This window comes from Ctenopharyngodon idella, chromosome 2 (assembly GCF_019924925.1).
Source record: "Ctenopharyngodon idella isolate HZGC_01 chromosome 2, HZGC01, whole genome shotgun sequence".
NCBI lineage: Eukaryota > Metazoa > Chordata > Actinopteri > Cypriniformes > Xenocyprididae > Ctenopharyngodon > Ctenopharyngodon idella.
The window spans coordinates 39,429,666-39,443,049 of record NC_067221.1 but is presented as its reverse complement, the minus strand read 5'-3'; the positions used below and the strand labels follow the sequence as shown (position 1 = coordinate 39,443,049).

Genomic DNA, 13,384 nt, shown 5'->3' with positions numbered 1-13,384 from the left:
ACTCACAGTTATGGTAAGGGGCGGGACATTTCCCAAAGTGCTTGACCAATCACAACACACTAGTCCAGCCGACCAATCAGAGCACAATATGCTTTTCAGAAGGAGGGGCTTCATAGAGACAGGATCTAAACAGCGTTACTGACAGACTGGGAAGAGAGGAGCTGCAACAATGGAGAATATATGAAAAATAATGTGTTTTTTCGAACACTCAAGCATAAAAACCTATTCTAATAGATTTCAAAAACAAAATCAAGACTGTAAAAGGGCATAATATGGCCTCTTTAAAGGACAGTACTGTTCATGTACTGCTGGATTTCAACACTAGGCTGTGCTATAATCAAACAAATCATTCAGATCAGGTTTACACGATGCCGTTTGCTCCATGTGGAACCAGTTATGGGATCTTTACCCCCAATCCAGACAAATAAAATGGCTTGACTGTTTATTTGCTAACTTTGCCAAAATGCCAAAAATCAATTTAATCAAGTGTTGAAACCAGCTCAGTTGACGTCAACCACTGATAGATTTAGTGCATCTAAAATCATTTAACAGATGAGCAAATGCTTTGGATGAAGTGGCCAAACAGTCTTATCTGACTGATGTAAGACAGCAACATGAAATATCGGCGGTCAAGCGCAGGTCATACAGCCCAGAATGCTTTGAGAACGAAGCACTGGAAACATTTTGGGTCGTGTCCTCTTACTAACATTAATTTTTGAAGATGGGACAGACGTGAAAAATTAAAAGCTTATGCATCATAGGACTGTTTTGGATTAATGTTTTCATTTGCATTTTGTTGGAACCTGCTTCAATTTCCCTTTCTTTTCTTGTCAGTCGCTCCTGTGTCAACATCCATACAGTTTCAAATATTCATTGAGTAATCTAGTTGAATCTAATGGAATGGTACATTTGTGTTAAAGGGATAGTTCACCCAAGAATGAAAATTCTGTCATCATTTACTCACCCTCAAGTTGTTCCAAACCTGTATGAGTTTCTTTCTTCTGCTGAACACAAAAGAAGATATTTAGAACGTTTGTGACCAAGCAGATCTCATCCCCCATTGACTGCCATAGTATTTTTTTAGTCAATGGGGGACGAGATTTGCTTGGTTACAAACTTTCTTTCAATATCTTCCTTTGTGTTCAGCAGAACAAAGAAATTTATACAGGTTTGGAACAACTTGAGGGGGAGTAAATGACAGAATTTTCACTTTTGGGTGAACTACCCTTTAAGAATGCTCTGGTGATCATCTTTGATTTATTTCAAAGTGGAAATCTTGCTTTTTTATAATCCAATGTGAGGCATTTTGTCTCAAGAATCAGTGTGCTGGACTGGAAAAACACCTTTTGTTGTATGACGTACTGTAAAAGAAAGCATTTAGTAGCAGGAAGTTACATGTCCATGACGCAATGCATGAATGAAAACAGGCAAACAAGCTTGAAACCAGTCAGACCGATTCATAGACGGAGAATAAAAGGATTTTAAATATATGTTACAATGGACACTTTGCCTTGAGGACATTTCAGTGTTTGTCAGAAGTTTCTAGCCTTACCTGCAGAGAAACATTTAACGAGTTACACTGAAGCTGAAGGGAAGTCAACAGATGCCTTCGCTGTCCTTGAGCACGATTCTGATGAAAACAAGCTGGATTTATGTGTGACGCTTTTGGCTGGTTCAATTCCCATGATTCCCTTGGACAATCGTCTCTGTGTTAGATAAGGAGGAGTTTTTTGGCTGAACCGCATCCGACTGAATTTCACAAAAGTTCATCCAACCAAAAACATGCAAAATATGAAATCATATTCTTATGTACTGTATTTACAGCATGTTCATATTAGTTTGATTATTTGGAAAAGTACTTTAATACATGTTTGTTAGTGTTAAGGGCTGTTCAAATCACTAAGTGTAAGGAAGAGTATTGATACTTGGCCAAGCAAACCAATAACATGGACGTTAAAATATGTGTTTCCAACTGATAAGATAAAAGTATTAAAGACATCTGCTCTGTGAACTTTGAGCAGTTTCAAAACTTTACAAAAGTTTGTTTTGAGCTCATTTATAGCAAGAGCAGAAAAATGCAGAACAACTTTTTTTATTATTTTGAATGTTGTAGGTATAAACAAATATAAAACATACCAAGAAAATAAAATTTATATGTGCAACATTCATACGCTATACTCAAAACTTCTTATAAAGTCACGGATGCCAATCATTACAAAATAATTGGACGAGATAATAAATGGTTCAAATATTTTTTTGGAGCTCTATGCATCACAAGTGGTTTAGAATTATTCATTTTCAGGAAAATAAAATAAAAACTTCAGTAGCTTCAATTTAATCAGTTTGACTTTCACATTGGGAGAAAAAAAATGTCTAACTCTTGGTTTTGATACTGAAACGTCTTCATGAACATCAGTTGGCATAATGCTCTCTTAGGTAATACACATCCAACCAATTTTGAAAACAACGTATTATTCTTAAGCTGTAACACACTACTGTTCAAAAGTTTGGGGTCAGTACATTTTTTAAAGAAATTTGCTTAATATTCAGTGAGAATGCATTAAACTGACCAAAAGTGGCAGTAAATACTTTTATGATGTTACAAAAGGTTTTTTTTATTTCAAATAAATGCTCTTCTTTTCATCAAAAAATCCTTAAAAAATATAAATCACAGTTTCCACAAAAATATGAAGCAGCACGACTGTTTTCAACATTGATAATAATTATAAATGTTGATCTTGAGCAGCAAATCAGCATATTAGAATGATTTCTGAAGGATCATTAGCACTGAAGATTGGAGTAATGATGCTGAAAATTCAGCTTTGCATCACAGGAATAAATTGCATTTTAAAATATGTTCAAATAGACAAGCGCTATTTTACATTGTAATAATATTTCACAATATTACTGTTTTTACTGTATTTTTTTATTTTAAAAAAAATCTCAAAAACAAACAAAAAAAAATCTCATGACCCCAAACATTTGGACAGTAGTATATATGCACAAACTTTCAACAATCCTGCAAAAATACTCAACATTGCTCTGGGACATTCAACTAAACAATAGTTGCATTTTACAAATTGGCCTATTGGCAAAAGTGTAAACATGCGCCACAATCTTCTTCACATTCAGTGTGTAAGTCACTATGTGAGCTCAGTCCTCATTTATTTTAAGGCCGTCTGGTTTTCGGTGACTAAACCAGAATCACAGAGAGTCTCTGTTTCACATAGAAGGAAAAAAAAGAGGGAGACATCATTCATATTCACTAAATATAGTGTCCATAAAAAATTGCAGCATTAGAAGCTCACAGTAGACAGCAGGTTCTGTTGTGCAGGGTTTATATGATTGATTGTCAACAACTTTAAAATAAAAAGAATGCCTTCATATTAAAAAAAAAAAAAAAAAAAAAAGATGAGAGGGGATGGAAAAAAAAAAATTAAATAAAAATAGGAATGATTGTTTTTCCTCCATAAATAACAGTTCAGATAAAATTTAAAACAAAAAATTATTTAACATGCCAGACGCCTCGAGAGGGTACATTTCCGGTTGACTTCAGAAGTATGCATCTACACGTTTTTGGGCTAATATTACTATAATTAAGTGATTAATAATACGAAACGCACTGGAAGAGAGAAGGAATATGTGACGTTGCTGGTTTTTTTTTTAGCTTACGGTAATGCAAATTTGACAGGTTTTCAGTGGAAACAGGCACATAAACCTGAACGATCATGACGCTAAGGAAACATGATGATAAAGGCACAAAATGGCGCAATTCCATTTCAATCTACTGGAGTCAGTTTGTTTTGTTCTTAAAAAACATGTCATGTTGGGTAGCCCCGCCCCTTAGTGAAACCTCATTGGTTAAGAATCTGCGTACAGCTTTATGATTGGCTGTGATTTTAACACTACGAGCAGCGTCTCACGTAGTTCACTGACTGAGGAGAAAATCTAACTTTACACTTGGTTGATGGTTGGGATGCGGTGATATAGTTAATAGGTTGGTTAGTAAGATACATTTCCAAAAAAATATACAGATATACATGTGCATAGGTTAGCTAGTGGTACTAATTAAACAGCATCGTTATGAGAGCGAGCGACGCGACAACTAGATCGACATCGAGTTTGCGGAGTTGTCATAGATAAAGACTTTAGTAAATAAAACACTAAAATAATTAATATTATATAAAGATTATTCATGCTATGCAGGATTTCTTGCAGATGTGTGTGGATATAACAAACTGTTGTGAAGGATATAAAAGGCTATAAAGTCCATAAACCTACCGCCACAGGAAAATAACATTTCTTTATATATAAAAAAATAAAGTCACTATAATCCAGTTGTATGTTTATATATATATATATATATATATATATATATATATATATATATATATATATATATATATATATATAAACATATATAAACATCTAATTACCAATGTGAGAAAGACCTTTTTTGGCATCTGTTCCATGTTCATACTTCTCTTCCTGGTTTTTTCACTCAGGGCACTATGAATACTTGTCTTCTGATGACTTAGAAAAGTTCACTTTCTTTCCCATGCCGAAAGAATCGCTTCCAACAGCAGAAGTACAGCTAGTCTGTAAATGTCAACCGGTGGTTTTGAGGTTGTCGTGGAAATGACCAGTTCCCCTTGAAAAAGTTCGTCTTTGTGCTCTGATACAATAAAGTCCCTCAGGGTTCATTAGCCGTCAGGCGATCTGTGCTCTTGGCGTATATGAGCGTGCATAAAACAAAATGCGGTATAAAATCTAATATTCAGTGTTAGTTCATGCATTCACTTGCTCTCTCTCACACAGAGCGGTATGAAATGTGAGTGTTATCCTGTGGAAGAGAGCGTGGTCAGTGCCAGTGTACAGTGTGTGTGCAGCAGCATGTGTGTGGCTGTCTGTACAAGACGTGGTGCAGCATCCAGTGGTTCTGTGTGACTGCCCTCACAGGTCAAAGGTCAGGCTCATGCAGGCCTGCTGTACGGGTAAAGGTTGTTTCTGTCTGTGTCTGCAATCTGAAGGCTGGGTTTGCGTTCGCTATCTTCGTTTTCAGCATTTTCAACATCCTGGCAGCGAGGGGGGCGCTCTTTGAAGAAGTCCGAGACATATCGCACCTGTGACAGAGAGGATAAAGACTTAATTTCTTTTTTGATTTATTCTGATTTTATATATATATATATATATATATATATATATATATATATATATATATATATATATATATATATATATATATATATATATAGAGAGAGAGAGAGAGAGAGAGAGAAAGAAAGAAAGAAAGAGCGAGCAATAGATAGACGCGCACACACACGTATACATATATACACACACACACACACACACACGTATATAATATTTTATTAATTATTTTATATAATTGACATTACTGAGCAAAACAGTCAATTTTTAAAAACAAATTTCTACTGAAGAACTACTTTATTTAAATTTACTTTGTTATTTATGTACCCTTTATTTTAACCCTATGGCTGATGAAATTACTGTCATATGGAAGAGAAAAAAAAAAAACATTCTAATTAAGTGTAATTAAATAACTTATTTATATACTTACCAATCATTATTTTTTCTGCATAAATCTAAGTTACTGATAATTGAGGGAGAGTATTTAAATGGCTTTAATTGTCATGAAAATGCAAACAAATCCCAATGGTTCTACAACAGGAATCATTTTTTTCCATATTTTTATTTAATATTTTTTCTTCTAATTTTGGGGTTGAAGTATGACTGGATTTTATGAGATTATCCTCCTCACCGTGAGAACTGCAATCAGCGCCCCTTGCAGAAGACCCACGACCACGTCGCTCCAGTGGTGTTTGTAGTCAGACACACGTGTGTATCCTACATAAATGGCAAAGGCCACCAGGAAGAACTGAATTGTAGGTCGGAGGAGGCGGGCCCACTTGGATGCCATACGTGCCTGGACATACAGCTACACAGGACGAGAAAAAACAACGATGGATTACACAATATTTTAAAAGAGGATATGGGAAGAAAAATGGAAAAATCAATCTTGTGCATTCAGTAGAAGGAAATGAAATGAATGCCATTGCAATTCTTTAAAAGTTACGGGAAAGCACCTTGTCTGAATACGCTTTGGCAGCATCTTAACTACAGACACGTTTGAACATGAGTGAAGCAACCAGAAAGCTTTAAGTGTTTATTAATTCACCCTCAACCACTTATGACTTTCACTCTTTTTGTGGAACTGAGAACTTCTAAAGAACATGCTGAGAAGAAAAAAAGTCATGCAGGTGTGAGGATGAGTAAATAATGACAGAACCTATTATGCTTTTTTACATGTTCAACTTTTTTTTTTGCTGTTTGAACATGATAAAATAAAGGGGCGGGGCCTGGATGAGTTAGTTAGTAATGGTTTATGGTAAGAGGCAGGACATTTCCAAAACATGCTTAAAGCGCTTGACCAATCACAACACACTGGTCCAGTCAACCAATCAGAGCATATTGTGCTTTTAAAAAGGAGGGGCTTCATAGAGACAGGAACTAAACAGAGCGTTACTGACAGACTGGGAAGAGAGGTGCTGCAACAATGTGAAAAATAATATTTTTTGAAAATTCAAAGATGAAAACTTATTCTAGTAGGCCCCAAAAACAAAATCATAACTTTGTAAAAGGGCATAATAGGTCCTCTTTAAATGTTTGGTTGAACTGTCCCTTTAAGCATTGAATACGTCTTAATTTAGAGCTTGAGACATTGTTTGAGGTAATAGTTTATTGTCTCCATCGTGTTTCCTGTTGCTCTGAGAAGGTCTCCTTTATCTATCTACACTAGTCTTCTGTGTCAGCATGATTGTAGAAGAGGAAGACAACTGTGACAACTCACCGCCAGAAACAACATGCAGTACATCCCGAAGGAGGAGTGACCGGAGTAGAACGACAGCCTGGTGCAACAGAACCGATGGAGGAAAGGCAGATCAGACAGATACAAAACAACAGAGGGAGAAAGGAAAAAGAATCATTTTCACAGTTCACGAATCACTTACAATGACATGTTTATAGGTCATTCTTCACTTTAAGATGTCAACTGTGTTAAAACATTTATTACACATCCATAAAGTGCATTTTGGTACGTTATGTGAATTTTTAATACTGTGTGTGATGCCAATGACCATTTTTTACTTTTTGGAGAAAGAGCTTTATAACTCTTGGACTTGTAAACACAAGTTCATCAATTCACTTTTTATTTATGAAAAATAAAAAGAAATGGACTTCTTAATTAAAATGCTGAAATACTGATCAGTTTGGTGATAATAATTAAAGCTAACAGTAAATCTCAGGTCATTTAAATATAGTGATACATGATGTAAAAATCTTTAGAGGGATTACAAATACTAATAATAAACATAGCCGCAAGCAGCAATTAAGGGATCCAGCATCACAGAGGCAGAATGAGGACCTAAAAATCAAGGCCGGAGCATCAGACCAACTGCAAAAATGAGTAAAGACATTTGGAGACCGTTTTAAGCAAAATTGTTGAAAGCCCATGAATACAATCACTTGTAATGTGACATAATTGCTTACTACTTTTGACCAATAGGTGGAACTGATATCTGGTGTTGGGTTGGGTGACAATGGTTTTAGATTTTTTTGGTTTAGAATTGACTTGAATTCAATGTTTTTTAGTCTTCAAGGTCTGAGGATGATCTGACTCAATTTTCATGAAAATCGGAGCAACGGTCTAGAAGGAGTTTGAAAAAGTAGGTATTTAAAGACAATCAAAATGCCAGATAGTTCGGATGACTATAGCAAAATTGGTATCTATGTTCTCGACATGACCCAAGGAATCTATTAAAACCAGTTTCATTACAGTAGGAAAAATTAATGAAAAGCTATTAGCATTTTTTGAAATTTCATTATAATTCTTGACCACAAGGTGGCGCAGCCCTGAAACTTTTTTAGTACCTTCAGGGCTTTGTGCCGATGACACTTACCGAGTTTTGTAACAATATGCCAATGTGTTCATTAAATATAGCATTTTATGACAAAATTCTAACTGGCTGATGCCCAAAATAGGCGATATGGAAAAATTGGGTATCATTTGACTCGGCAGGCTGCACCAAATCTAAAGGGATCTTGTTTTGTGACTTTTGGCCAAAGTGTTTAGAAGTTATAAGCAAAAAAACAATTTTTCATATCTCCTGACCACTAGGTGGCACTGTGCCAAAACTGTGCAGGTATCCTCAGGTCATGGTTGTCATAACACATACCAAGTTTGGTCTGAATATGCTAAAGCGTTGCGGAGATAAAGCCTCACGTCCATTTTGCCATGCTCTTCGTCAAATTCGTTCGCACGTTATTCGATCTGATGAAATAAACTTGAATTCTAAGTTTTTGTGTCAGCATGGTCTGAACATGATCTGGTTCAATTTTCATGAAAATCAGAGCAACCCTCAAGGAGGAGTTCGAAAAAGTAAATTCAAAATGGCGGAAAAATACAATCGAATCATCTGAGGCCAAGGAATAAGAGCCTGTGTGTTTCAAAAGTTATTAGCATATTAGCATGAGTGCAAATTTGGGCAGTTGGTGGCGCTAGAGGGATTGACTTAAGCCTCGTTCAGACTGTCAGTCCAAATCCGATTATTTGTGTATCCGATTGGAATCTGATCTAAAAATTTTAATGTCTACCGTGTGGTTCGCAAGTGTTCAGATCCGATTTGTGTGTCCATGGAGCTTTTTCGTTTTCCGGAATATCTGCATTGGTTTCTATGGCGATGACGTTGTGTTCGTAGATATAGGCCAAAAACAACAACAACCGCAACATGGAGGGGTTTGCAATACAGATGTTGTCTTATTTACATCATGACAATGTGTAGCCGCCGGCGCTGGACTACTGCGTTATGATGAGGCAACGGCAGAAACATATGAGGCTGGTATGAGCGGCTTTATTCTGTGCTGTCGTCTCCACCGGTCTCAAAACATGTCTCAGATATAGCCTATTGCTAATTTTTGCTCATCCGACACTTTGCAACAACACAGCCTTGTTTCTGCAGCAACTTTCAGCATGTTTCCTATAATAATGTCTGACATTTACGTTTTACGTTGTGTGAGAAAGTCACATAAACCACGTGAAATCCGATAAGAGCGGTCAGACTGAAACAGATTTCCAGAAATGCGATTTGAATAGGATTCCAAACCACATATGAATGTAGCTCGAAACGGATTTGTGGTTTTTAGCTGTTCAGACTTGCTAAATCTGATCGGATTTCAATCGGATATGCACAAAAATCGGATTTGGACTGACAGTCTGAACGGGGCTTTAGAGACTCCAAAATTGCTGTGGTTAATGTTCAGACTTTCCTCTATCAGTGTGCCAAATGTCACAACCTTTTACCATACGGTTCTATGGGCTGCCATAGACTCAAGAGCGGAAGAATAAGAATAAGAATAAGAATGGAATTAGTTCCCCTAATTGACAAATCGCCCCAACAGAACTGATATGTTTTCTTACAGTAAACAAAATATGCAAAACGCGCTTGACCACAGGTCATGCTTTCTACTGCATGTATAATCAAATCTATTAATATTCAAGCCTCTTGAGGACACAGGACATTTGAAAACATTACTGAGACCTTTGGACTGCAAAGGTCACAGCCTAAGAAAGCACAAATGTACTGGACAAACAGGAAATGAAACAACAGGTGAACAGCAAAAATAAACAAATACAGGAAATGAGGTTAGCAGTTTATGACCTCTGACACTGGCCCTTCCCGTCCCCTGCTTCTGTACCTGGATTCTGTCACGTTGTGAGGGTTTCCCGTGCAGTTTATCTCCAGCATGTAACCCTCACACACTTCTGGGTTGCAAACCGCCATGAAGTTGGGCCGCAAGCGTCCGATGGTGTACTTGGCCATATCGGTCAGAGACTGGCTCACACACGCACCGAACAGAAACGTCCCCACCACTTTGTAGAGTGCCGCAGCGTACTGGTTAAAGTCTGAATTGGAGTAAAGACGTTTAGTGTAGACCAGGTAAGCCTCTCCGGAAGTGATCTGCAAGAGAGGAAACAATAAAGCTATTAAGTTTGAGCAATAGCAATAGTGATGGCATGAGTAAATATTGGTACATTGCAATAGTTCAGCACACTGTCTTCTCTTTTCTTCTTATTTGTTTTGGAAAACATTTTGAATCAATTTTTTTATTTAATTTCGTATGCATCTGTTTTGATTTTTGGATTTTTGATGTTTTGACCATTGTGTAACTATCAAAACTTACCTTAGGATTCATTCTCAGTACTAAGAGTAAATGTATGAGTCTGATCTAATGACTCATGTTTTGAATTGTACTCTGATGAATCATACTGAACTAATCACAATGTCCTCTTAGAAGTTCAGATCATGTGTCCACAATACAAAACCAACCTGCATCTTTTCACAATCAAATACAGCACAGAAATTTCATTTCCTAATCACTGCAACTGGCTGGTTCTCACAAGTGCTTGCACAACAAATCCCTTCAGACAGTTATGATGCTTCTTAAAACAACAGTTCACAGAAGAATTAAAAGTCTGTGTTTATTTATTCACCCTCATTTCATTCCAAACATGTATGACTTTCTTTCTTTTTTTCATCTTTGGTACATAAGGGTAAAAATGTAGTCACTATGAACTACTGTCAAGCACAATTAAAGTAGTTTATATTAGACTTTGCGTTATATTCCAGCTCTTCTGAATTTCTGTGATAGCTTTGGGTAAGGAACAGACAGATACGTTTTTCTTTTTTTTTCAAAGAAAATCTTCCCTTTCAGTGAGCTTCATGAAAACCATTGTGACTGACTACTTTGATGGTACCTCTTTGAAGCTTGACAGTCCCAGTCACTATTCACTTTTTCAACATAACGTTTTCAACTGTAAAAACATGGGTCTAATTACATTTTTGCAAAACACCAAAAACGTAATTATATACATAAAATTCACTGCAGTTTCCGGTTGAAATGAACACTAGTGGCAGTAAAACGCCAACAACTTTTATTGCTTTTCACACAAATTATGATTACAGTTGCAGATTAATGATTAAAAAAGAGGAATATTGTGACATGTTCGTTCCTGGAATAAAACTCAAGACTACAATGGAGGGAGTTCAGAAACAGTGACACTGATATAGAGAACAACTCGACTGGAGTGACTTTGTAACTTTGCAGACCTTTTTCATCCCCAAACAGCAACATTACACACTAAAGAAAGTTGAACATGTAAAAAAGCATAATAGGACCCTTTAAAGGTTCGCTCAGGTGACTGATTGGTGGAGACTCACGATAATGATGGAGCAGGAAATGGTAACGGCCGCCATCATTTTGTGAGAGATGGTGTCTGGTCTGTAGGGGTAACGTATGGTCTCGTCATCGCAGTAAATGCCACGCTGGTACGGCCGGAACATGATGGTCATTATGATGAATGGCATCGCCACTGAAACACAAACAACAGCGTTATTATTGGCCTCAGATGGCTGGCTCAGTAACACACATCAAACAAATCATCTAGTGCATGTCTTATGTTGAATTTTCCATGGGAAAAAAAAAAAAAAAACTTTAAAACTTTAATAGGAAACAGATGACATTCAAGCTCATCAGTGCTTTTGCGAATCGCGCAGGAAGAAAATATGAAAATCAACACTGATATTGACTAATCATAAATGTCAAGCACATGTTGTGGATTCAGTGATGCTGGATAATCTTCTGCTTGCCATCCGGATACAGGAAATCAGTGGGAATTATCGCCAGGGTCACGGCACCAGATGTCAGTTCAACGGATGCCCACAACAGTATCTTGTAACCAGGAAAAGCACTGATTTATGTCTCCAATATGTGCAAATCGACTATTTTTTTAATCATAAGTCATGAGAACCAAGAGAGGGAATATTTATAACTCTGGTCGTGTTTCTCAAAGCCTGAATATTTCACGCAGCTCTTTTCCCATCGGAGAGCAAAGATGCCAATCAGATTTATCACGGACCGTCGAGGGAAAATAATCTTTGGATATTCAGGCAGAGTGAAATATATTTGCTTCATCATAAAGTTCATCAACATATTTTCTATTCCCAAAGCAACGGTAACTTTCCCAGGATCAGGACCTTGGAGTCCAGTCATATTATATTACTTGAATCCACACACACAAAGAAAGAAAAGAACTGAAGCAGATGTACTTAACCAAATGACATATTCAAAGCAGTCCTAGTCAGAACAAGACAAATGATGTTCTCCCTAAAGGACTAAAGGCTCTTAAAAGTAATTGGACAGTTAAAAATGTGCAAATGTCATTGCATTAGATATATCAAACCAAATGGCAATTATGTTAAAGAAAATTAAAACATGCACACTTTTCAAGCAAAACATTTGACAAAAAATATTTTCAGCTTTCATATTATAGGCAAGGCGAGTTTATTCATATAGCACAATTTTAAACAAAGATAATTCAAAGTGCTTTACATAAGACAAAGCAAGGATGAGAGAGGAAAATAAAAACATTTAAAAATCCATTTTAACAATCATTTAAGAACATAAAATTAATAAGAAAATCACATTTAAAAACAAACATAAAATTCAAGTTTAAAGTATAAAACAATAAACAGTTACATATTGAGGACGAAAAATATTTTAACATTTTTTTGTTTCAAGCTCTATTATCATTTGTTTGCAAATGTCACTTTGCTTTTGATATTTTGTTATCCAACGCAATAAAATGAGTGTTCAAAAGTACTTTTATGATCACTGTATGTTTGTATCAGAGTGCATTTTTAGGTTTTTGGCAAATGCACTTTTGGCTTTTAATAATATTTAAGAAACACTGTTAGTACTGTAGGTCATCCATACCTCATATTCTATTTCCAGAAAGAAAAAAATCCCCATTTTACTTCCAACAAGACATCCTGGGAAAGGTTTAACATGTGTTGAGTAAGCATGCATTGTTTTCAGACACAAAGAAGACAAGCTTTTTCTTGCACAAAAGGAAATGTCCATAAACCCAGACGGGCTGTAAAAGGAAAAAAAAAACTGGCTTACACTCATAACACTGACACAATGGCACCAGCAACCACACACATTTTCACAATGAACTCGACTGTAAAGCTGTCTTTTAACGGATATGAAGGGATGACAATGAGCTTTGGGGGTCGTCTTTTGGGAACTCATAAAACTTTAATTAGAACCTTACTGTGTCAATGAAGGCAGAGTTACTCTTAACCTAGCTGTCAACTGCTTACATAAGCAGCTGCCTTGTAAGTTAATTCATGCATAAATAAAAATAATTCCACATTAAATTACATATAAATAAAAATCTGCTATTCTAAAAGAAATTAGACATCCAGGCTAGCTTAAATAAATCAGTAACACTTTACAATAAAGT

At 36.2% G+C, this 13,384-nt stretch overlaps 1 protein-coding gene across 1 annotated transcript in view; it reads right to left on the bottom strand.

The window, feature by feature from the left end:
- Window positions 1–2,076: 2,076 nt before the first annotated feature.
- plpp2a (phospholipid phosphatase 2a) overlaps window positions 2,077–13,384 on the bottom strand; it is a 34,973-nt gene continuing 23,665 nt past the window's right edge. The window contains exons 2-6 of the mRNA XM_051913238.1: window positions 11,298–11,449; window positions 9,775–10,037; window positions 6,872–6,929; window positions 5,783–5,959; window positions 2,077–5,123 (exon numbers count right to left, since the gene is read on the bottom strand). Coding sequence (XP_051769198.1) covers window positions 4,974–5,123; window positions 5,783–5,959; window positions 6,872–6,929; window positions 9,775–10,037; window positions 11,298–11,449 — 800 coding nt within the window. The 3' untranslated portion in view covers window positions 2,077–4,973. The remainder of the gene's footprint in view (window positions 5,124–5,782; window positions 5,960–6,871; window positions 6,930–9,774; window positions 10,038–11,297; window positions 11,450–13,384) is intronic.